The sequence below is a fragment of the Aquarana catesbeiana genome, linkage group LG01, assembly GCF_042186555.1.
Source record: "Aquarana catesbeiana isolate 2022-GZ linkage group LG01, ASM4218655v1, whole genome shotgun sequence".
Lineage (NCBI taxonomy): Eukaryota > Metazoa > Chordata > Amphibia > Anura > Ranidae > Aquarana > Aquarana catesbeiana.
Window position 1 is genome coordinate 611,821,459 of NC_133324.1, and position 25,843 is coordinate 611,847,301.

A 25,843-nucleotide genomic window follows, 5' to 3' on the forward strand; every position below is an offset into this window, starting at 1 on the left:
GTATTAGATCAAAGGGTGCTTCTACTAAATACTGAGCAAAGGGTCTGAATACTTAGGACCATGTGATATTTCAGTTTTTCTTTTTTAATAAATCTGCAAAAAATGTCAACAATTCTGTGTTTTTCTGTCAATATGGGGTGCTGTGTGTACATTAATGAGGAAAAAAATGAACTTAAATGATTTTAGCAAATGGCTGCAATACAACAAAGAGTGAAAAATTTAAGGGGGTCTGAATACTTTCCGTCCCCACTGTAGATAGGTGGAACTACCACTGTCCACACATGAACCATCCCCATGCGGAGATACACTCAGGGACATTACCACACCTGCACAGGGGCGTAACTAGAAATCACAGGGCCCCATAGCAAAATGTTGTATGGGCCCACCCTCACCCAGGGGCGGGTCCAGAGTCTAGTCTCGGCAGGGGCACTGCCAGAAAATACTTTTTTTGGGGGGCAATTCATCTGGGAAATGGCTGATGTTGGCGCTTCAATCATTACGGCACCATGGTTATTATAGTGTAAGGATGATTGAAACACATTATTTCTATTATTACATTGTTATAGAAAATGAAATAGTTTAATCATAATGCAGAATCAGTGGGAGCCCCGAGTGTGTCACTTGCCACATCGCCTGCCACCAGATGCAGATTGTCACTTGTCACACGTTGCAGATTATCACTTGCCACGTCACCTGCCACACATTGCGGATTGTCCACTTGCCACGTCACCTGCCACAAGTTGCGGATTGTCCACTTGCCACGTCACCTGCCACAAGTTGCGGATTGTCACTTGCCACGTCACCTGCCACAAATTACAGATTGTCCACTATCACCTGCCACACATTGCTGATTGTCCACTTGCCACGTCACCTGCCACAAGTTACAGATTGTCACCCTCCACATCACCTGTCACACATTGCAGATTGTCCACTTGCCACGTCACCTGCCACAAGTTGTGGATTGTCACTTGCCACAAGTTGCAAATTGTCCACCTGCCACGTCACCTGCCACCCATTGCGGAATGTCACTTGCCACAAGTTGCAGATTGTCCACTTGCCACGTCACCTGCCACACATTGCGGATTGTCACTTGCCACAAGTTGCGGATTGTCCACTTGCCACGTCACCTGCCATACATTGCGGATTGTCCACTTGCCACGTCACCTGCCACAAGTTGCAGATAGTCACTTTCCTGCTAAGGTGGGAAATGGGGATTGTCACTTCCTGTGTCCCAGTCTGAGTCAGGCAGCAGAGAGATGATGTAATCTCTCTGCTGCCTGCACAGTGAGTGATGGTGGAACTGCCAGGATGCAGGGCGGGCGCCGGGCGGTGAGAGATGACGTCATCTCTCTGCTCCGCCACCTGCTGATTGGCCAGTCCACCCACCGAGCCTCCCATCTGGCAGCTTCGCGTCCATCCCTCCCCCCTGCCAAGCCACCCAGCTGAGTCCGCTCACACAGTCAGGGTGAGTACCCGCCGCCCACTCACTTACACGCCGACTCGCCGGGCCCTACTCAGCTGCAGGCCCCATAGTGCCCGCGTGGGTCGCTATGGCGGTAGTTCCTCCACTGCCTGCACTGTATCCACGGACACGCCTAATGAGGAAAAGGCTGCATGCTACATCAATACTGCCAATGTTGTGTGATACATGCATATATACCTTTACTTGTGCTATGTTATTTTTATTATTTTGTTGTTGTGGTCTCTGTGGACCAGTTTCCTGATATAAATAAAAAAAAAAAAAATGCCCACCCTTATGACTTTCAAAAGCAAAAGGGGAACCATTAATGCTCCCCTAGAAGTGTTATGTGACCAGCATGAACTATTAAGGCTCAAGCAGCTCTTTCACATCCCTGTTTGGGTGTTATACACATCCCACATAAACCAGTTTTGTGCAACAGTTTCCCTGTACCTTTGCTGTATGTATCTCAGCTGTGGTTACAAGATGTCACAGTTTCTTTTTAGGCACTTCTTTAGCATGCAGTGACATTTTATTGCAGACCACAGTTGTGTACTGCTTTGAGAGCAGCAGCACTTTGTGACCTACAATGTGTCATGATATTCTCTCATACACAGTTTATGAGACACACTCTTGCTTTTATTTGATGATCTTTTGTTCTCAATATTAGTTTGTTTTTTCCCGCTGTGAAAAGGATTTTTTTTTTTTGAAATCATTTCATTCTTGAGTTTGACTTTAAATGGTGAGGGGTATGATGTTGCCACCTTTTGGATCCAGAGACAATGCTAGGATTAAGGTACTACTTTGGACTCAGCTCATCATTGTTGTCAGCACTGATCAACAGGCAGGTAAGTCAGACTGCAACAAGTCAATTTAAACCTAGTCTAATGAGACGATCATTATGACCTGATTATGTTTAAACTGAAAATGTAAGAATTCTAACATTGCACACATGTTACGAGCAACAAAAGTTTTTTTTTTTTTTTTTAAATATATTTTCCTCTGTTCTTTATTAATACTTTGGTCCCTACCACAACACAGCTTGTAAAGAGCATTTCCTTCCCTACTAGTGTTCATGCAGGCAACCTCTACATCACTCACTTCCCTTCAGCCAAGAATAACTGAAGCTTGTTCACCTTAAGCAAACTATAGAGGCTGTAGTTGGTAAAATGTTACTGTCTGTATTTGCCTTCTGATCCAATAGTAAAGTTATCTACATTTGCCTTCTGATCCAATAGTACAGGTATCTACAGGCATGATGTAATTTGTTTTGCTGTTTTAAGAAACAATAAAATTGCCTTTTTGTTGAGACAAACTCTTCTTATCTGAGAGATACTAAAAGGTTTTAAAGCGATATTAAACCCAAAACCTAAAAAATATTATATTGCAGGTTACCAATCATTAGATGTGGTAGCTGCATACGTTTTTTATTTTTAGGCTTTTTTCCCCTCGGTTTATACCTGGTGATCTGACCAGTAACACTCTTCCTGTATAAGAGTGCCCCCCCCCCCCCCCCACTCTAGATGAAGGAGCACAGGGGACACCTTTGGACAGCAGCATTGTCAGACCGGGGCAGGGGTAGGCAACCTTTTGAGCATAGTGTGCCGAAAAATGTTTTCAAAGAAATTTCATGCCCAGTTTATAACAAAAAAATTTTAATTTCACACTCTCAAGCACGAAAAGGATTTTTTATAAAGTAAATGTTGTAAACTACTTGAGTAATAGTGAGTAACATCCTGCACTCTCATGTCTTAGATCAGCCCCAATTCCTATACCTCCAGTCCTCAGATCAGCCCCAATTTCTGAACCTTCACACCTCAGATCATTGTACCCTCTGCAAATCTGTCCCCATATGGTACCCCACTGTAACCCCCTCTACTCATCTTCCCCAACAATGTAGCCCCTTTCTCATCTGCCCCACCACTCCCTGCACATCTGCTCCACTGCTGTACCCCATGCTCTTCTGTCTCACCACTGAGCCACTTTCTCACCTGTTTTAACACTGAACCCTCCTTTCTCCTCTGCCCTGCCACTGTACCCCCTGCACAACTGCCCCACCTCTGTACCCCCCTGCTCTTCTGCCCCACCACTGTAACCCTCTGCTCATCTGCCCCACCAATGTACCTCCTTTCTCCTCTTCCCCACCTCTGTACCCTCCAGCCCTTCTGCCCCACCTCTGTACCCCCCCTGCTCTTCTGCCCCCCCCTTTCAAATCTACCCCAACACTGAACCCCCCTGATTATCTTTTCCACCACTGTAACCCCCTTCTCATCTGGCACAACACTGAACCCCCCCGCTCATCTGTCCCACCACTGTAACCCCCTGCTCATCTGCCCTATCACTGTACTGTACTCTTCTATCTCACCTCTGAACCCCCTTCTCATCTCTCCCACAACTGTACCTCCTGCAGTTCTGCCCAACCCCTTGTTCTGTCCCACCGCTGAACCCCCTTCTCATCTCTCCCACCACTGTACCTCCTGCACTTCTGCCCAACACGTTCTTCTGTCCTACCGCTGAACCCCCTTCTCATCGCTCCCACTACTGTAACCCCCTTTCTCATCTGCCCCCCCACTTTACCTCCTGCACATCTGTCTCACCTCTGTACCCCCTGCTCTTCTGCTCCACGTCTGTACCCCCCTGCTCTTCTGCCTCACCACTGTAACCCCCTGCTCATCTGTCCCACCAATGTACCTCCTTTCTCCTCTGCCCTGCCACTGTACCCCCTGCACAACTGCCCCACCTCTGTACCTCCCTGCTCTTCTGCCCCACCAGTGTATCCCCCTTCTCATCTGGCCCATCACTGAACCCCCCTTCCCCCCCTGCTCCTCTGTCCTACCACTGTAACCCCATGTTCATTTGCCCCATCACCGTAACCCTCTTGCTCTTCTGTCCCACTGCTAAACCTCCTTCTCATCTCTTCCACTACTGTACCCCCTGAACATCTGCCTCACCATCATACCCCCCTGCTCTTCTGTCCCCCAGCTAAACCCCCCTGCTCATCTTCCCCACCTCTGTACCCTCCTCATCTGCTCCACTGCTGTACCTCTTCTCATCTATGATATGCACGATATGCAAAGTGGTGAAAGGAAGTAGAGATGAGACACATCTACCTGTCCTGGCACACTCATGCCCGCTGATCCACCTCTTACATCCAGCCCACGTGCTTGTATGTGACATCACATACAAACATCTGGAATGGATACGCAATGATGAGCTCAGGTCAGGGGCATTTTCTGAAAGCAGCGGGCCTGTGTGCAGGATCATAACTTGGGCCCCCGTGGTTGAGAAAAAGTGCAGCGCCGCAGGAAAATTGGATGCGATTTTCATTGTGCTGAATTCTGGCTGTGGCTTAAAGGGACACAGAGTGCAGGGGTTCAGTAGTAAGTGATGCAGAGTCCAGAGGTTGAGAGTAGGTGATGCAGAGCTGAGGGGTCAGTAGTAAGTGACACAAACACATCAATTTTGTTAAGTGCAGCGCAAACTGTTGGCGCTATATAAATCCTGTATAATAATAATTATATTATTTAAATATATATTTAATTTTTTTTTTAAATTTTTTTCTTTCAACAAAGTTCCCAGAAGCAGTAATTCCACCTACTGTCACCTGATTGTGGTTTTCTCAATCACAGTGAAATCCCTTCTTTGAGATTGGTAGTGATAACCAAGCGAGTCATCTTCCTCCAGATGGTGGGCGGGGCTAGCAGGACTCCTTCTCCTGTAAACAGGGACTGCCCCCCTAGCAGAACTGCACCCATTCTCTTCCCCATCACAAAAGCTGACGATTGCAGCTACAACAAAGTTAGATAACCAATGTTTCCCATCGTTTACATTGTGTGGGGGCACAGTGCCTTCCCCCCTGTGCAGGTGCGTTGTGGGGAACTCACTGACACTTCCCTGTACTGCTTCACGTGCCACTTGCGGCACCGGTGCGGGGGGTTGCCTACCCCTGGTCTGGGGGGAGGGAAGTGTTAGATGCACTAGCAGATTTAGATCCACCGACAAACTGAAACAAAGCTCCAGTTAACACTTTTTAAGCAGTTATGACAACATTTTTTTTTTTCTTTTTTGGGATAAAGGTTTTACATAAATAAAAGCTGATCATTGTAAGCATCCTTGTCAGTGGTAAATTGTAAATTTACCCTCTAGTTTCTAAAAAGCGTGTTCTGTTGAAAAACAACAGCCTTAGTGGCTAGATCACCAGGGGAAAATAAAGGAAAGAAAGCCTAAAAAAACGAGTGCAGCCATCACATCTTATGCCCCGTACACACGATCGGATTTTCCAAAATGTTGGATGTGAGCTTTTTGGCAGAAAGTACGACCGTGTGTATGCTCCATCAAACATTTTTTGGCGGACTTTCCACCAACAAATGTTGGCTAGCAGGTTCTCAAATCTTCCACCAACAAATGTTTGTTGTCGGACTTTCCAATCGTGTGTACACAAGTCCATTGGACAAAAGTCCACGCATGCTTGGAATCAAGTACGAGCCGGAGATATAACTAGCGTTTGTAATGGAGACATCACGTACGTCTTGTACGTCACTATGTTCGTAATTGTTGGCCAACATTTGTGTGACCGTGTATGCAAGACAAGTTGGAGCCAACATCCTTTGAACAAAATACCATGGTTTTGTTGTCGGAAAGTCCAATCGTGTGTACGGGGCATAAGCATTGGTAACCTGCAATATTAAATATTTGCTTTTGAGTTTATTACCGCCATAAGGCACTTTCTCTTTGCTGGGATAAAATACTGTTTTTTGAGGCTCGGTTCACACATATGCAAATTGGATGCAGCTTTCCCCACATCCAATTCACATGACAGGCGAGTGTGACCGACTCTCAATGGAGGAAAAGGGTCCGATGTGTGTTTGGGTTCGGTTCAAGTGCGAATTCAGGCAAACATTCGGACTTGAATCACACCTGAACGGGTGAACAGACATGCACCGGACCCAGGGCACGAACCCGCAGACGCGCATGTGTAAACCCAGCCTGACACAAACCTTTACTTTATAAAAAGCACTGCCAAATATGAACTGTTTACACCATTGATCATAGTCCTAAAGTCAAGGACACCTTAGCTCTTCCTGGCATAATGATTGGTCACTGCTCTTTGCTTACATCACAGTGGAGAGAAGCTAATTATGGCAACGAGTGCCTAGACACTGATATTTGACAAAAAGTTGAAATATGAATATAGGACATGAGGAGTTTAATTTAAATTATTGAGAGAGATGATTCCAAAGGTACCACTGTGCTTAGATAATGAAAAAGTTCACTTTAAAAATTAAACCTATGCACAGAGAGTAATTAAATATGGTAATGAAGATTTAAATACTGACATTTGACAAAAAGTTGAAGCTTGAATATAAAAAAAACAAATTCATGGACTCAAGATGTTTATTTCAAATATACTGATAGAGAAGATCCCAAAAGTTCCACCATGTTTAGAGAATAGAGAAGTTCACATTAAATATTAAAGCTTTGCATCATTTTTGCCAGAATATACTTTTATTTATGCAAGCCCTAAAAAGCCAAATAAAAATGAATATATTTAATTGATGTGTGTATTACCACCCACATTAGGAAAGTGTAAACTCATCAACTAAAGAGGAAAATGAAAGCAAAATCAGCAGTTCTATTGACATTTCTTTTCATCTGAATAAGGTTGTTATAATGAATATAGTATTTGCCATTTGACTAACTTGATTAAAAAAAAAAAGGTGTTAAAGCTTAAAAAGGGATTTTAAACCACCAAATATAATGTTTTAAAAACAAAATATTTTAAATGAATGAAATAAGAGACAACACTGTTATAGTGGCAAGCCATCAGATAAAGTATATCTAAAACCGAAAACTTTTTTTTTTACTTTTGGATAGAGTAGGGGAAAGTTAAGGTGGTTGTAAACCCTTACTTACACTCAGTGAAGTGACTGATCTCAGGCGATACACAGAATTTTTAAAGCTTGTCTGAGCTGTCAGAAAAAAGGGGGCGGAGAGCTGAAATTACACGCTGTAGAGCTCTGTGGGGAGAGCTCTGAGAGTTGATTGGAGAGAAGGGACACGCCCCTCTCCACACACCACACAGGAAGAGAGCTGAGCCTGTCAATCAGCTTTAGCTCCCTCCCCTTTCACTTTTTTTCTCTTAGGGCTAGTTTACACTTGCTTCAAAACAAGGCTTTGGAAAGGCTATGTTAAAGCTCTCTGAACAGGGGCGGAACTACCACCATAGAGACCCACGCGGGCGCTATGGGGCCCGCAGCCGAGTGGGGCCCGGTGAGGATGAGAGCACCACCGGCACAGTCTCCCAGCCAGAGGAAGAGTGAGGAGAGGAAGAGGCGAGCTATCCGTATCAGCAGAGAGCTGAATTGCCCGATGTAATAGCTTTCATTAGAACTTCCAGTGTTCCCGGGGCTCCTGTCACATAGCTCCACCTCTTGGCCCGGCACCTTTGATAGTCTGAACGCCGATCCAATGCAGGACATGTGACGTCATCAAAGGCGTCGGGCGAAGAGGTGGGGCTATGTGACGATGAGCCCCAGGAAGACAGGAAATTCAAATGAAAGCTATTACAGCGGGCAATCCCGCTCTCTGCTGATCCGGGTGGCTTGCCTCTTCCTCTGCATAGGTGAGGCTGTATGGGACACAGGCAGACCAGGCTGTATGGGGCACAGGTCACGCTGTATGGGGCACAGGTCACGCTGTATGGGGCACAGGTCACGCTGTATGGGGCACAGGTCACGCTGTATGGGGGACAGGTCACGCTGTATGGGGCACAGGTCATGCTGTATGGGGCACAGGCAGATCAGGCTGTATTGGGCACAGGTCACGCTGTATTGGGCACAAGTCATGCTGCATTGGGAACAGGTCACATTGTATGGGGCACAGGTCACGCTGTATGGGGCACAGGTCACGCTGCATTGGTCACAGGTCACGCTGCATTGGGCACAGGTCACGCTGCATTGGGCACAGGTCACGCTGCATTGGGCACAGGTCACGCTGTATGGGGCACAGGTCACGCTGTATGGGGCACAGGTCACACTGCATTGGGCACAGGTCAGGTCACGCTGCATGGGGCACAGGTCACGCTGTATGGGGCACAGGTCACGCTGCATTGGGCACAGGTCACGCTGCATTGGGCACAGGTCATGCTGTACTGGGCACAGGTCACGCTGCATTGTGCACAGGTCACGCTGTATGTGGCACAGGTCACGCTGCATTGACACTAGGGCAGCTGTTGGGGGGGGGCTGTTTGCAGGGGGGCCCCATACAACATTTTGCTATGGGGCCCTGCTATTTCTAGTTACTCCCCTGTCTCTGAACGCCAGTCAAAGCTCCTGTCACTAAATAAAATGGTTAGCTTACAGTCCTGTTTACACCTGCTTTTGCTTGGTGCTTCGATGAGACTTTGGTGCAGCTTCGATGGGGCTTCGGTGGGGCTTCGTAGGGCTTTGATGAGGCTTCGGCGGGGATTTGGTGGGGCTTCAGTGGGGCTTCGATGAGGCTTCAGTGGGGCTTCAAGCGAGCTTTGCCATAGACTTCTATGGAATCTTTGAAGATGCTTTGAAGCACCACTGATGCTACATGGGGTATAATTTTTGAAGCAAAGCAAAAGCAGGCGTAAAGAGGACTGTAAGCTAACCATTTTATTTAGTGACAGGAGCTTTGACTAGCATTTACCAAAGCCTGTCCAAAGCCTTGTTGAAGCCTTGTTGAAGCAGAAGTAAGTGTAAATGAGCCCTTATTGTCAGAAGTGACTAATGCTGATAGCAGTGGAATGAAGCAGCAGACTGAAATGACTCTCAATTGAGATAAGTACACGCTATATGGGGATATGCTTTGTTCACAGTTCATGTTTGAGGTTTAAGAAAAACTTAAAGTACCTGTCAGGAATATTTGTTGCTGCCTTTGTCCCATTGAGGACATTTTACTTAATGTAGTATTCCTGGAACGGGAAGAAAATCTCTTCAGTGTGAGGGGAATCCCAAAGTAGCAATTAATCGTGGGAACTATTTCTGTTCCTGAGACAATCGATTTTCCATCGCTCTTTGTCCTGGTTACATTGGTTGCAGGGATAAAAGAAAAAGGAAATCTCCCTGATGGGGACTCCAACAGCTATACAAACCTGATGAATTTTAACATTGTTTCACCCTATCTGTGAAAAGCCTATAGATACAGGTTTTCTGTACCACATATAGTACTACTGCACAACAAGGTTTTTCATTTTTGGATAGAAAAGGGTTAGATCCATTGGCAATGTCTTATTTTTTATTTTGTACTGTTTTCCCTTTGGGGAGGTTTACTATGCTATTTGTATTGGTAACCATTACCAAGAAAGCAAGTAAGGGGAAATCCAAACATTTTGAGTTTTCCCCACAGCAGGATATAAGGGGAAATCTTCCAATGAGGACACTTGTTCCATGGGCAACTATGTGGGGAATCCCTCTCATTTTGGGAGATTTGCAAAGTGTCGGATAATTCCTCTGATGCTATGCAAACAGCGGAGAAATGTAGTTGTCAGATTCAGTCTCGCTGTTGTGGGGTGGGTTGTTGGTGTGTTGAAGGGTGGGTTTTGTGTGTGTTGCAACCCACCCTTAGATACAACCACCGTTCAACACACCAAAGCCGCCCTGCAACACTGACATGATCTGCACATGCGCTCGCTGTGTTGGCCTCACACCAGCTGATCAACATATCAGCTTGAGTGACGTTTTGTACTACGCATGCATAGACCAGGGCATTTTTAGACGGGAGGCACTTCTCGATAGAACACTGGCAATAAAAAAGTTAGAAAAAAACAGTGTGGGGTCCCCCCCAATCCATACCAGGCCCTTCAGCCCAAAAAAAACAAAAACCTGGTTCGGGACTCCGCCTCTTGTGGTGCCATCGACCCAGCATGCCCCGGTCGGTGACGTCACAAGTTGGTGGGGTTACCGCTGACATTGGGTGACTCTGCCCCTTAGCTATTTAGGAAATGTTAGATGGAGGAGCAGGCAGGAGCGTTCGACAAGGCCAGAGGGTTTTTATTTTTTTTTTAGTGCGGCGGACATTGTGATGATGGATCTACTCTTGGGGATATTTTTTAAATTTTTTAATAAAGGAATTGTCAAAAACTTGTGTCTTTGTTCACTTTTTACACTTTGTTTGGTGAATTTGTAGGGGTACTATGTACCCCATACTTATTCACATAGGTGAGGGCAGGATCTGGGGATCTCCAGATTCCAATAAGCGCCCAGCCTGCAGACCCCTAAAACCACCGCCCAGGGTTGTAATGAAGAGGCTCTTGTCCCCATCGATGCTTTGTAAACTGTTGGCTCTATATAAATCCTATATAGTAATAATAAGCATAAGTAGTCCTAATTTACATGCAAACGAAAAAAAACAAAAAACAAATGTTTATTTCGTTTTGTCCTTGAAATAATTAGGCCATAAAAATAATTTTTGAAAAACAAAATCACAAAAGCAGTCAGCCCACCTTCAGCACAGAATCTGTAGCCACATGAGAAGTCAACTCAGTTCTTCAAGAACCAAAACCTTCCAAAGCACACATTCGACTGCAGCACTTTAGCAATTAACCTATTTATTAGGGTGCATCATTTCATGATTTCCCTGTAGTTCAATTCTTGTGCAGCATGAACATAGAAGTATAGAAAGTGCAGTTCCAACGCGTTTAAAAGACATGAGTTGGCTTCTTTTATAAAATTTAGCCCAAACTTTTCACTATGTGTACTTCACTACTATTCAATACTGCTTTATAGACATTTTGCATGCCAAAGACTTTCTTAGGGCAGTGATGTGTGAAAGGCATGCATGCTTACCAAGAAATACAGTAGATGCAGTCAATATGGGGTTATTAGGCATGTGGTCAGTAAACTGGTAATTTATTAAATAAATAATAATATAATAGATGAGCATCTTAATGAGACACAATGTACAGGGATAGGGACAATTGTAGACACGCACCCACACTCCCTCAGGTTGAACTGGATGAACTGATGTCTTTATTCAACCTTACTAACCCTGTAACTATTATGTTTATTCTTCATATTTTGCAGCTCTAACCAAAAAGGTCCCCACCGATCTTATGTGCTATCAGAATTATACTCTAAAAAATAATTTCTGCTTTTGTAGCTGGAAAGCTGGGGAAGAGTCAGAAAATGCTACTTTCACTCTCAATTACAGGTATGTAGCAGCAGCAAATTAACTTTTTACACTTAAAAAGATTTCATTTTGTCAAATCATTTCCCTTTAATTCCCATGGCTTAGCTTTTAATTTCATTCTGTTTTTTAAAAAAAATGCAGCACAAGCTGTGTTTTTCATCTGCCACATTTTCATACATATAACTGAAAAATCATATAACTTGTATATTAAAGCTGAACTTCTAGAAAAATATTTTTGAACAATTGCTATTTATCAATAAGCCAACTCCAATGCTGTGTTTTCAATTTGTGGATAGCTACTGTATTAGTTAAAACTGTTTGTTTAATAACTTTCTATGTATTCCTGTTGGTATAGCAAGTGCTGAACTGTCAGCATTGAGACTTCTGGCTCACATACAGTGCATACAATGAAAGATAGTAGGTCACTAACTTCACCCTATCTATTCAAGATGTTTTGTTCTTTTTTGTTTTTTTCAGAATACATGGCATTCTGTGAATAGACAAGCGGAGATTATGATGTTCATCCACCCCCCCTTCTCTCTTCCATTCACAGAATACCCTTTTGTTATTTTTTTCATAGATTTTTTTTTACATTTGACATGAGCCATATTAGTGTTTCTTTTAGCCTTTCAAATGTATTTCCCATGGGAATTTATTTTGTAGCGTGTTTGCATACAGTTGATTTGAAAAATTACAATAGGTTGTGTTCTTTTTAATGACAATGTTCCTTTCCAGTCTTATGCCCTGTACACACGACCGCACATTCCGACAACAAAATCCATCAGATTTTTTCCGACAGATGTTGGCTCAAACTTGTCTTGTATACACACAGTCATACTAAGTTGGTTGGAAATTCCGAACGTCAAGAACGCGGTGACGTACAACAAGTACCGAGAAAAATTAAGTTCAATAGCCAGTGCGGCCCTTCTGCTTGATTCTGAGCATGCGTGGCACTTTGTGCGTCGGAATTGTCTACACACGATCGGAATTTACGCAAACGGATTTTGTTGTTGGAAAATTTTAGATCCAGCTCTCAAATTTTGTGTGTCGGAAACTCCGATCACACATTTTCCTTTGGAAAGTCTGATCGTGTGTACAGGGCATAAGTCTTAGAGCGTAACCCTCAGCACCTAGCTCATAGTGCTCTAATCAATTACACTAACTAATTAAGGTTATCAGCAGTGGCGGCTGGTGGGGGTTTTTTTTGGGGGGGACACAAACAACCCCCCCGGTCGGCTGGCACACCCCATCTCCACCCCATGCGGTCGGTTGGTTGGTCGGATCACCCGCACCAAGTCCACAAACCCCCCCTGGGCTGTCAGTCGGTAATCCAGCTTCGCACTTATCCCATCTAGGTCGGGCAAGGCTTCTACGGGCAGCGGCTTCCATCGCATCTCCTCTTCCTCCTGTGCATTATGGCGGCTTCCACCGTATGTCTCCTCCCTCCTCCTCCTAGGCGTCCAATAGGAATGCCTGTCCTTTCAGCCAATCGTGTGACGGGTCTAAAAAAAAAAAAACCCAACCCCATTGGAATCCTAATGAACTGTTTTTTTTAGAACATTGCTGAAATGTTAGCATCTGTCATTATTACAAAGGTTCTGCATATTCAGCTCTTGATCGCAGCTTTTGTGGAACCAGCTTAGTGTGCTTTGATATAATTTGATTCAATGTAATTGTGGGTGGCTTCCTATGAATGAACAACACAGAGAGCAGAGAACTCATCTCAGTGCTTCTCAGATGTTAACATAGATTCTTAATTCTGTAGGCAGGTGCCTACAAGTGGTTAATGTGTCTGTCTGTGCAAGCACTTGTTTCCCTTGGCTGTACTCATTTCCTCATGTTATCTGAGCCAGCCAGATGCCAAATTTAACACTGTTAGTATGTTTCCTATGTCCTCAGGTTGACCAGAGAGCTAGGGGTAGCCAGGCTATAAGGCAGGGGTCAGCAACCACAAATACTGCAGCTGCTGATGTTTAAAATAAGGACACTTACTTATCCAGGGCGCCCGCGATGTCCTCACTGGAAGTCGACCTGTCCCTTGGCTCCAGGTAGAGGTGCCGGCATCTTAAGTAAGGGAATTAGGTAGTGAAGCCTTACGGCTTCACAGCCTGGTTCTCTACTGCGCATGTGCGAGTAGCGCTGCACGTCCTGACTGGTCCCTGCTGTCTTCTGGGACCTGTGTGTCTCCCAGAAGACAGCTGGAGGGACGGAGGAGGGGCCGGACATGGCGTAGATCGCCATGGACTCTGGCGATCTATCACCGGAAGTGGGAGCAAATACCTGTATTAGGCAGGTATCTGCTCCCCCATCCTCCGTGAAAGGTGCCAAATGTGACACCAGAGGGGGGAGGAACTGGATAAGCGGAAGTTCCATTTTTGGGTGGAACTCCGCTTTAAGGGCCAGATACAATGTATGTGAATGCATGGAGGGCCGCATTCACCTGCGAATAAACAAAGATAATATTAATCCTAACATAGTAATAATAGCAGTACAGGTTTACTTCACTTTAAGGTGCTTCACTAATACAAAGTCAGTTAACCCTGAGGGAGCATGTGGCTTAGAATTCGGATTTTACTGTTCCCTCCTGGCACCCAAGGGTGGCTAACGCCAGCCCTGCCAGCCAGCATGGTCTGGAGATGGGGTTCCTGTTCCTAGGGAAAATGGTGTTCCTGCCCCTAGGGCAGATGGGGCCCCATCCCAAATGGGAGATGGGGTCCCTGTCCCAAGGGGTGATGGGGTTCCCGTCCCCAGGGGAGACAGGGTCCCCTGTCCCCAGGTGAGAAGTGGTCCCTGTCCCCAGGGGTGATGGAGTCTCTGTCCGCAAGTGAGAAGGGGTCCCTGTCCTAAGGTGAGAAGGGGTCCCTGTCCTAGGGTGAGAAGGGGTCCCTGTCTCCGGGTGAGAAGGGGTCCCTGTCTCCGGGTGAGAAGGGGTCCCTGTCCCCAGGGGTGATGGGGTCCCTAATAGGGACCCTCCCTATTGCAGTGTCCTCTGTACCCCCATCGCAGTGTCCTCTGTCCCCTTTCACATCACTCCCATAGAGTCATCTGCCCCTTCACCCATAGCAGTTTCCTGTGCCCCCAAAGCAGTGTCCTCTGTACCCCCATAGTGTCCTCCTCCCCCTGCACCCCACCCCCCACACACACACACACACTGTGTGGGTAGAACTCTTCTACCTTACACAGGTGTACAGCAGAGCAGAGATCGGCCAGTATCACAGGGCTGGATGGGTGCGGGAACTGCTGAAGTTATTTTTTCACATTAACAGGCTGGTGATTGGTTGCTAGGCTCGCCCGGCAACCAATCACCTACTGTTTAATATGAAAAGTTAACTCCAGCAGTTTCCGCCCCCATCCAACCCCGTTATACCTGCTGCTGTCCGCTGAAGAGGTGAGCGGCAAAAATGTCTGCAGGCCAGGTGCCTGTGAATTCATGTGTTACTGTATCTTTAATTGTGGACCTGACAGATCATGAGGTTTTCAGGCGGGAGCAACGTGACTTCGGGCGGGAAAAACACGTGTTTTTTTTAAAGAATTACACGTGAGTGAGGGCTATATAAGTCCCCCGAAGTTAGGCTCCTGTCACAGTGTGACCCGGAGTGATTTGGCGAGCTCCCCTCCCTCCCACCCTGTCGCAGCATTTTTATGTGGTTTGTCACCCTTGGATCAAGGGGGGACTTTTGCTGAATGTTTTTATTTAGGGTACTCGCTCGAGTTCTATGACTGAGATATTGATTGATATTTTAAAGTTTTGAAGTTACGATTTATTTATGAATTTAATAAAGAAAGATTAATTAAATTTGTATTACCAAAAAACAATATATATATAAATATTTAAATAAATATATATAAATTAATAATTGTGTGTGTCTTTGGATTATTTCTTTATATATTTTTTGATTGAATAGTTTTTGTTTTGTACAGCCTACATTCCCATGTGCCTGGGCCGCCCCTCTTCTTCCCTCTGCCCCCGGCCCCGCCCGCACTCAGGGCTGGGACAAGGGGACAACAGCCTGGATGCTGGAGCAGTGGGAGGAGACGAGACAGAGGGGAAACAGCCAGGAGGAGGTGTCTTGCTCTTGCCTTGTGTCAGAAGAGCGCTTGTCTATACAGCACATGTGACCGATCTCTCCAATCACATTGGACTGTACACACACGGTTTGATTACCGCCCCCTACCCACATTTCCTGCTGCCAGCAGCCCTTGGAGGGGGTAGGGGGCGGTAATCAAACTGTGTGTGTGGGCAGTCCAATGCGATCTAAGAGCGATCCTAACGCTGGCCACTTGCTTGACGAAGGGGCCCTGCATGGCTCCGAAACGTTGCTGTATGTTAAACATGTGACCACGAAATAAAGATTTGGACCCTTTCGTGGAATCCTTGGTGTGCTGATGACCTTTTCTTCACTAAGAGCGATCCTGTCATGTGCTGTATAGATATGCGCTGTTCTGACAGGAGACGAGATCACAACACAGAGCACCTCCTCCTGGCTTTGTAGTGGTTTCCCCCTGTAAGTTGGGGGGAAGGGGGAATAAACATTTGTGCTTGGGATGTTTGTGGAGGAGGGGGGATGTGTGGCGATCTGTGTTGGGAAGTGTAATGGGAATTTGGGGAGGGGGGATATGTGCTAGGAGGAGGGTGGGGGATTTGGGTATTGAGGAAGAGTTTGTGCTGGGAAGGGTAATTTAGAGGGGGTTGTGCTAGGAGGAGGGATTTTTGGGAATTTGTGCCAGGAGGGGGTGAGATAATTTGTGCTATTAGGAGGGATAGCGGGGGGGATTTGGGGGAGAAGATTTATACTAGGATAGAAAGTTTGAGATGAATGAGGATGTGTGCTAGATATGATTATTTTTTAGGGTGAAGGGAGATTTGTGTAAGAGGGGAGTGGGATTGGTGGGGCAAAGATTAGTGCTGGGAGGGGGGATTTGAACTGGGAGATGGGGGAATATGTGCATTATTGTTTGGAGAGAATTTGTTTTTTATGTATGGAATGTTTGTGTCCACTAATAATTATTTTCACGTATTTTCAATGAAAAAATTGTTTTCATATTTTCTCCCGGGGATGTGGGGGGGGGGCGTCAGGTAGGCTGTATGGGGCCCCGTGATTTCTAACAGCAGCCCTCATATTCAGGATGGATGGGAAATATGTACAGTATATCCCAGATTAGGACAGTTCCTTTTTTTGATTAGGTGGTAGAGCTGAAGTTATTTGGGTTGCTTAATTCTTTTCGGCCAAGCTGATGCACCTGCCATCAGCACTCTACAAACTGTATATAGCATCAGTCTACAGCACTGAGTACCAGCAACAGTAAGGGAACTTTTCCCATTCCTGAATAATATTAAGTCAGGTTGAGTACTGCTCGACCATTCACAGGAAGGTTTGTATTTTTTGAATGAATACAAGGCTTCCCCTGATTGGTTAAGGTAGAGCGGTAGGCGAATGACATCATGTCATGACTGAAATCGATGGTTCTTGCGTCTGATTCATTTACCTGTCATGTACAGGTTTATAAATCTGTCTAAGCCACCGAGGTCAGACTATCCATACTGGACATTCCTCCCCCCCCCACAACCACTACACCTGTCACAATGAGAGGTGCATGGCTGAGAAGTTCTGTACTGGGGTGGGGGGGGGGGGTTGAAACTAGTTCCTCTTGAATGACAGTGCACAGCAGTGGATGGATCAATAGCTGATACTCAGTCCAATAGCAGCTTTCAAATCTGCCCATTGATGTGTGCTGTTAATCAAAAGTAGGGGAGGGAACTAGTCTCTCAGTGACAAGTCATTTTCCAAATATAGGCATTGCTGTATCCCCAGGTCCCTTTGTTTAACTATCTAGTACTAGTATAGTAAAATGACAGCGGGCCACATCTCCTCTCATTTGTCATTTGACGTTGCCCCAGTGTCACTGCTCTAGCGCACCTACAGGGATGCGCAGCGTGGCCATCGCAGTAAAGAGAGGATGACGCGGCTCTTTGCCCACGTGATCGGCTGTGTCCAATCACAGCTGATCGCATGTAAATACGGAAGTACCATTATTGACTCTCCTCGCCTGACAGAGTGTGAGGCATGGAGAGCCGATCAGCGGCATCTCCTCGCAGGAGAGACTGTACAGATAATCAGGGCAGCCCCAGCAGTGCCCAGAAGTGACACCAATCAGTGCCCATCAGTGGCACCATTCAGTGCCCATCAGTGCCTGCTCATCAGTGCCACCTATTAGTGCTCATGATTGCCGCATATCAGTGCCACCTATCAGTGCCCATTAATGCAGCATACTCGTGCCTCCTCATCAATGTCACCTAATCAGTGACCTTCAGTGCGTGTCATCAGTGCCCATAAGTGCCGCCTCATCAGTTCCATCAATGCAGTCTTCTAGTACCCATCAGTGCCACCTCATCAATGCACATCAGTGAAGGAGAAAAATTACTTATTAACCACCTCCCACCCGGCCACTGCAAATATACGGCCGGGTAGGAGCTTCCTCCTTCTGAGTGGATGTTCAGGAACGTCCCTCAGAAGGTAGGGGATTGCACACGCGCGTGCCCTCGCAGCGGCGCGTTCCCGATGCGATTGTGTCACCCGCACACGGCGCATCTCTGATCAGCAGGAGGGCTCTGTGATTGGCCCTCCTGATCACATGACGGCAGTGTCCAATCAGAGACGTCATGTGATGTAAAGAGAGCTGGTTGCTAGGCGATCGGTTCTCCTCTCCTCACACGGAAGTTGTCAGTGAGGAGAGGAGAGCAGATCACTGCAGCCATCCGGTGATCAGTGAGTATGAGCTGTTTATTACAGCTTTTTTACACACTGATCACCGGCACAATGTCCCCACACATGTAAACACATAGTGTCCCCTAAATAGTGTCCCCAAAACACATGTCCCCACATAGGAAAAAACACCTGTCCCCACATATGTAACACTAAAATCATATGTCCCAATTATCATCTGCACACATATATCCGTGATCATCTACACACATATGTCAGTGATCATCTGCGCACATCTGTACATGATCATCTGCATACATATGTCCGTGATCATACAAACCAATTATTATACACTTAACAGGATTTTGTTTTTTAACAAACACACGTAGCAGAATACATTTTGGCTTAAATTTCTGACAAAATTTGATTTTATTGGATTTCTTTTAAAACAGAAAGTAGAAAATATTTTTTTTTTTCAAAATTTCAGATCTTTTTTTTTGCTTATATCGCAAAAAATAAAAAATTGATTTGTGAATAAATATCACCAAAAGAAAGCTCTATTTGTGTGAACAAAATGATAAAAATTTCATTTGGGTACAGTGTTGCATGACCGCGCAATTCTTATTGAAAGTGCAAGAGCGCTGAAAGCTGAAAATTGGCCTGGGAAGGAAAGGAGTGAAAGTGCCCTGTAGGCAAGTGGTTAACAAAATATACTGACAGTTACTAAGAAAAGCTTTTTTTTTTTTTTCAAAATTTTTGGTCTTTATTCTTTTTTTTTGGCAAAAAAAAAAAAACCAGCAATGATTAAATACCAACTAAAGAAAGCTCTATCTGTGTGGAAAAAAATGATGCAAATATCATTGGTGTGCAGTGTTGCATAACTGTGCAATTGTCATTCAAAGTGTGACAGCGCTAAAAGCTGAAAATTAGCCTGGGCAGGAAGGGGGGTGAAAGTGCCCTGTATTGAAGTGGTTAAATTTAGCTTTTGGTCAGGGATACTTCTGAAGGACAGTTCAATGGGACCAAAGTACACAATACTTTGCAGGAGTATGTTACATTTTTACAGCTTTCCAGCACAGCCATGCCGCATTCTGAGAACTGGTGTACCTCTGTATGCCAGCTCAGAGCTGGTTTTAATTACCACTAGTTTCCTATCTAGCTAACTGGCAGTATTTCTGCAAGAATCTGTTGCTGCCATAGTGACAGGTTTTTAAAGTGGCAGTAGTAAGAACTACCTGAATTTGCCACACGTGTTGGTAATGTTATGGACATTTGTGCAAATCCTTGCCTGCATTGGTGACAGGCAGATCCTAAAGTAGAACTTCACTCTCTCATACAGCATTGACTATTTTTAATCCATATGCTGCTTCCATTAGTAAATAGATAAGATTTATATCATATTTACTTGTTTAGCACCCTGGTGTGTAGGCAGGGTTGCTCACAAATTTATTTTGCCAGATAGTAAATGTTCTGGTTAATTGTTAGAAGATCCACTGACCCCTCTCTAATTCTGGAGTTGCTGCACCTTTTCTCTTCTGTCACTAGGTGTCACTGTTGCTGGTGACATTAGATCGACAAGGGCATAGCAACGTCAGATTATGAATGGATGGGATGTCTCAGCCAATTGGCAGGGGTTTCTTTAGTCCCTTGGCCTGCTGGGAGAGCCTATTTATTTGGGTGGAGTCAGGTGATCGGGTTCTGTGCCACCTGGACTGCTGTCTGAGTGGACATGTGTTATATCTTCCTGGGCTGCTAGGCCTGAAGTTGCGGCCTATCCTGGGGACATTAGGCTGCCTGAGGCCTATCCAGGAGTAGGAGAAGCAGCGTAGGGTTAGGACTGCAGGATTGGAGTCCAGTCAAGTTACTGAGGTTCCGCTGGGCGGGGGAACCAGTCATGGTCACTAAGGGACCATCCACATTATTACCAGAGACTACTGTGAGTAAGCCTGAAGAAGTACCAGAGCAGTCTTCTCGCCAGCCGGGGACGGTGAAGAAGTGGGAAAGTGCCAAGCGGGTTAGCTGTGGAAGAGCTCAAGGGATCCAGCGGGCAGCTGGGATCTGGAAGTCTAGTGAGAGACTGGGAGCTCAGTGAGTGAAGTCCTACAGTGGGAAACTGTGAGATAAGAGAAGAACTTTACTGTGTTGCCAAGTGCTATGTGTGAAGATATTTGGAAACTGTTAAAAGCTTAGTTGCCATAGGAGACAGCGGTCCTGCCAATACAGAAGTTGCATCCGGCTGGAAGGTTTTGAACTGTATAGCTGTCGGCCTATTGTGTCTCAGAGTCTGCTAATTGTCATTTCATCTACCTAAGGGTGTCCAGGCCCTAACCCCCTCTCCCACAGTTCTTGTTAAGAGACAATAAATCTTTTTACTAGCGTTCAAAAGTGACCGGCGCCCATCATTTCATCTTTCATTGCACCCGCCATGCCTGGTAACCCACTCTACAAAGATGGATGTCAGCTCTCCCTGACTCTGGAGGTCACCATCAGGCCTCTAGAGGTACTGGAGGCTGCTACACTTGTTTTAAACTCTCAGAAAAATAAAGCATGGAGACATGGATGTATGGGAGAGTTTGCTTTGAGTATTAAAAATGAATTAAATTTTTTAAAAACTTTTTTTTGGTTTGTGGTGCTCAGATGTAGTGTAGTTTTACTTTAAGGCAATTAATGCCATAAAATTGTCAATAGGGCTATTTTGAATTCCCTTGATAGTATGTCTCTTCTGCAATTAAGAAAAAAACTCTTCCTGCTTGCAGATGTTGAATTTTTGCCCAAAGTTCTACTTCAGGATAATCCTCCTGTTTTATTCTCACACTCCAAAAGACCAGAATATAAACAATACAGCAAAGGTAGATTAATGGTTTGGTGGTGCAGGTGGAGAATTGTGTCCCATCTAGTCACAACCTGTGATCCCATTATTGTTGCTATTTGCTCCAGTTAGCCATGACAGGTGCCCTGTATATATTTTCACTTTCCTGATACAACCTATAGATAAGATACAGATAGATTTCCTCTGAAGTTTGGTGATGATAAACATAAAGAAACAATAGTCAAAGCAGCCACAAATAACGGAAGGTCGTATAAGCTAAACAGTTAAAATGATGCTGCTGATTGAAATCGCGGGCTAGTATGGGAGGAAGTGGTTATATGATTAAGGTTTCATTTTTCCTTTCTCGTAGTCTTGGTGGTTTTTACCTTTTATTTCTGAGAATAACCCTTACACATCTGTAGTCAAACTGACACTAACCTAGCGGTGTGTGCTAGGCTTAAAGTGTTACTTAACCCAGGACCCTGCATTCACTCTATCTGGTCTCACACAGTACACAGAAATTGGAAATACAATAGTTTTAGTAAATATAAACTGCTAAATATTTTTTCTCATTAGCAGTTATAGTAATCTTGTGGCTTCTATCAGTGTCCAGCCAAGCACTGGTTAAAGCTTGTAGGAGGAGTTTGCTGACTGTCCTATAAGACTGCAGGACCCCCGACCCTCTGTCTGGACAGTGCTGTTGGCCCTGTGCTGATTACATGCACTCTCCCAAGAAAAAAATTAAAACCTCTCTAGCTCTAATACACACCAAACTGAGCATGTGCAGCCTGACTCCAGACTCTGTGTTTTCAGGAAATTATCCGGGGACAGTGGAAAAAGGGGAGGATCAGAGAAGCCAGGATCAAACAGCCTTTTTACATGTAGCCAGGAGCTGGCTATAATGCCTGCCATTCAGGGACAGTGTACAGTGTTTTTATTATTATTATTATTATTATATGGGATTTATATAGAGCCGACAGTTTGCGCAGCACTTTACAACAGTGGGGCAGACAGTACAATTACAATACAATTCAATACAGGAGGAATCAGTGGGCCCTGCTCATTAGAGCTTACAATCTAGGAGGAAGGGTCAATTGATACGAAAGGGTAATAACTGTGGGGGATGAGCTGATGAAGAAAATAAAAGAACTGTTGTTAGGTGGAGGCAGGGTAAGCTTCTCCGAAGAGAAAAGTTTTCAGGGATAGCTTAAAAGTAGATAGATTTGGAGATAGTCTGACAGATTGGGGTAGGGAATTCCAGAGGATGGGCAAGGCTCAGGAGAAGTCCTGGAGGTGAATATGGGAGGAGGTGATGAGGGAGCTAGAGAGCAGGAGGTCTTGGGAGGAATGAAGAGGACGATTAGGTTGGTATTTTGAGACTAGGCTAGTGATGTAGCTTTGGGCAGAGTTGTGGATGGCTTTGTAACTTATTGTTAGTATTTTGAATTTCATTTGTTGGGTGATTGGCAGCCAATGGAGGGATTGGCAGAGAGGGGTAGCAGACACTGAGCGGTTTGTAAGGTGGATGAGTCTGGCAGCGGTATTCATGATGGGGGGATAGTCTATTTAACCTCTTACCCACTGGGCACTTAAACCCCCTTCCTAGCCAGACCAATTTTCAGTTTTCGGTGCTCTCACATTTTGAATGACAGTTACTCATGCAACACTGTACCTATATGAAATGTTTGTCCTTTTTTCACACAAATAGAGCTTTCTTTTGGTGGTATTTAATCACCGCTGTTTTTTTTTTTGTTTTTTTTGCGCTATAAAAGAAAAAAGACCGAAAAGTCTGTAAAAAAAAAGATTTTTTCTTGGTTTCTGTTATAAAATTGGCCAAAATTTATACTGCTACATATCTTTGGTACAAATAACCCAAATCGGTGTATATTATTTGGTCTTTGTGAAAGTTATAGAGTCCACTATGGTGCCCAATCACACCTGATGTACTATCTCATTTCTTGAGACCCTAACAAGCCAGGAAAGTACAAATACCCCACAAATTACCCCTTTTTGGAAAGTAGACATTCCAAGGTATTTAGTAAGAGGCATGATGAGTTTTGAGTTTTGAAGCTATAATTCTTTTCCCACAATTCTTTCAAAAACAATTTTTTTTTCTTTTTTTTTCACAAAATTGTTATATTATCAGGTTATTTCTCACACACAGCATATGCATAGCACAAATTACACCCCAAAACACATTCTGCTACTCCTCCTGAGTACGGCAATACCACATGTGTGAGACTTTTACACAGCCTGGCCACATACAGAGGCCCAACATGCAAGGAGCACTGTCAGGCATTCTTGGAGCATAAATTATACATATAATTTCTTGACTATCTCTTACACTTTTGAAGGTCCTGTAGCACCAGGACAATGGAAACGCCCAAAAATGACCCCATTTTGGAAAGAAAACACCCCAACGTATAATCTATGAAGCATAATGAGTTTTTTGAACATGTCATTTTTTTCTACAAGTTTTTGGAAAATGTGTAAAGAAAATGAAGCCGCATTTTTTTTTTTTTTTTTTTACACAAAGCTGTCCATTTATACAATATTTCTAACACATGGCATGTGCATACCAAAAATTACACCCCAAAATAGATTCTCCTACTTCTCCCGAGTACAGCAATACCACATGTGGGAGACTTTTACACAGCCTGGCCACATACAGAGGCCCAACATGCAGGGAGCACCATCAGGTGTTCTAGGGGCATGAATGTCAAATCTAATTTGACTACCTATTACACTTTTGTGAGGCAGTCTAGTGACATGGATGTGGCATGGATGAGAACTGATGTGGCATGGATGAGCATGAATGGGGATGGATGACTCGTGGATGGGGGTGGCTGAGCATGAATGAGTATGCCTGAGTACAGCTGGGTACGGCTGGGTATGACTGGGTGCGGCTGGGTATGGCTGAGTACGGCTGGGTAAGGCTGGGTACGGCTGAGTGTGGCTGAGTACGGGTGAATATGGCTGAGTACGGTTGGGTACGGCTGAGTGCGGCTGAGTATGGCTGAGTACAGCTGGGTACAGCTGAGTGCGGCTGAGTGTGGTGAGTATGGCTGAGTGCGGCTGAGTACGGCTGAGTGTGGCTGGGTAAGGCTGAGTGTGGCTGGGTACGGCTGAGTACAACTGGGTACGGCTGAGTGCGGTTGGGTACAGCTGGATACGGCTGGGTAAGGCTGAGTACAGCTGAGTACGGCTGGGTGCAGCTGAGTGCGGCTGGGTGCAGCTGAGTGCGGCTGAGTGCGGCTGGGTACGGATGGGATGGCTGAGCATGGATGGATGGATGAGTATTGCTGAGTATGGATAGACGGCTCAGCATGGATGAGTATTGATGAGTATGGATGGATGGATGGATGAGTATTGCTGAGGATGGATGTGTATTGATGAGTATGGATGGATGGATGAGTATTGCTGAGGATGGATGGATGGATGAGTATTGCTGAGGATGGATGGATGGATAAATATTGCTGAGGATGGATGGCTGGGTATTGATGAGGGTGGATGGCTGAGCATTGGATGGATGGCTCGAGTTGTCACATATCATCTCTGTGGGCACTGCACATCCAGCCCACAGCGCTGCTGCCTCTGACCTCTCTCCTTTCTGTACCGATCGACACAGAGGGGAGAGAGGAACTGGATGTGACACCGGTTTGTTTACAAGTGATCACTCCGTCATTTGACGGCGAGATCACGTGGTAAACGGCCGCTGTTAGCGGCCATTTAACCGTGATTCGTGATGCAGGACCCGGCGGTCATGGATACTCCCGGGTGCGTGCCCCGGGGGCATGCGGGAGCGCGATTCTGGGAGGACTTCATAGTACGCCCTCCCAGAGTTATCCGACCGCGTTGCAGCCATCATTCGGCTATAGCGCGGTTGGCAAGTGGTTAAAGGTAAGCCAATGAGGAGGGAGTTGCAGTAGGCGAGAAAAAAACAGGGAGTGAATCAGGAGCTTTGTGGTTTCATTGGTTAGAAAGGGACGTAGTGTGGAGATGTTGCGGAGGTTGAGGCGACAAACTTTGGAAAGGGATTGGATTTGGGGCCGAAAGGAGTCCACCGCTCTATAGCATGTCTTAATAGCGCCAAGCTGTGGATGAGATTGTGTGCTCCTACTCCATAAGGTTGACCAGCTATAGAGTGGTGCACTAACACACCAGACCCACGTGAGTACCCTATAATAGGACCTTGTTTGCAGTAAATAAAATCTTTTAAAATGGTATAACCCTATGGAGTTTCTTTTTGATATTTATATATAAGGAGGCTACATCTTTGAGCAGTGTTTGAAACCTGACCTGGAATCCGTTTTGATGATTCAAAAGCGTGTATTGACCAACTTAATTGCGAGGTCACACGCTCTGAGGTGAGCGGCCATTACCTTGGGGTGGGGTTACACCTGAGTGTAATCACTGCTGCAGATCGCTATATTCACAGTCACCTATCAAGTCACATTTATTATTGTTGTATTAAGGACACTGTAAACTGACCCTGGATGGTCAGAGTATCACGGACTTATATGCACTTGAGATCTTTATGGATCACTTTTGTATCAATATTTATATTTTATGAAATGTGTGTATATTTACGCTATATGATGTTGTAAGCTGAATGACGATTTTAGTCCCTTGTATATTATTATTATATTCTTGGATTTGATTTATAGGCACATCACTTTAATGAACAATTTTGTTTTTTAGGTTTTTGCTGCAGGT

The 25,843-nt window shown here is 45.1% G+C and overlaps 1 protein-coding gene across 2 annotated transcripts in view; it reads left to right on the top strand.

The window, feature by feature from the left end:
• Positions 1-1,977: 1,977 nt before the first annotated feature.
• The window catches only part of IL12RB1 (interleukin 12 receptor subunit beta 1), a 144,179-nt gene continuing 120,313 nt past the window's right edge, over positions 1,978-25,843 (top strand). For both annotated transcript variants that reach the window (XM_073599691.1, XM_073599697.1), the window contains exons 1-2: positions 1,978-2,307; positions 11,509-11,635. In XM_073599691.1, coding sequence (XP_073455792.1) covers positions 2,199-2,307; positions 11,509-11,635 — 236 coding nt within the window. In that variant the 5' untranslated portion in view covers positions 1,978-2,198. The remainder of the gene's footprint in view (positions 2,308-11,508; positions 11,636-25,843) is intronic.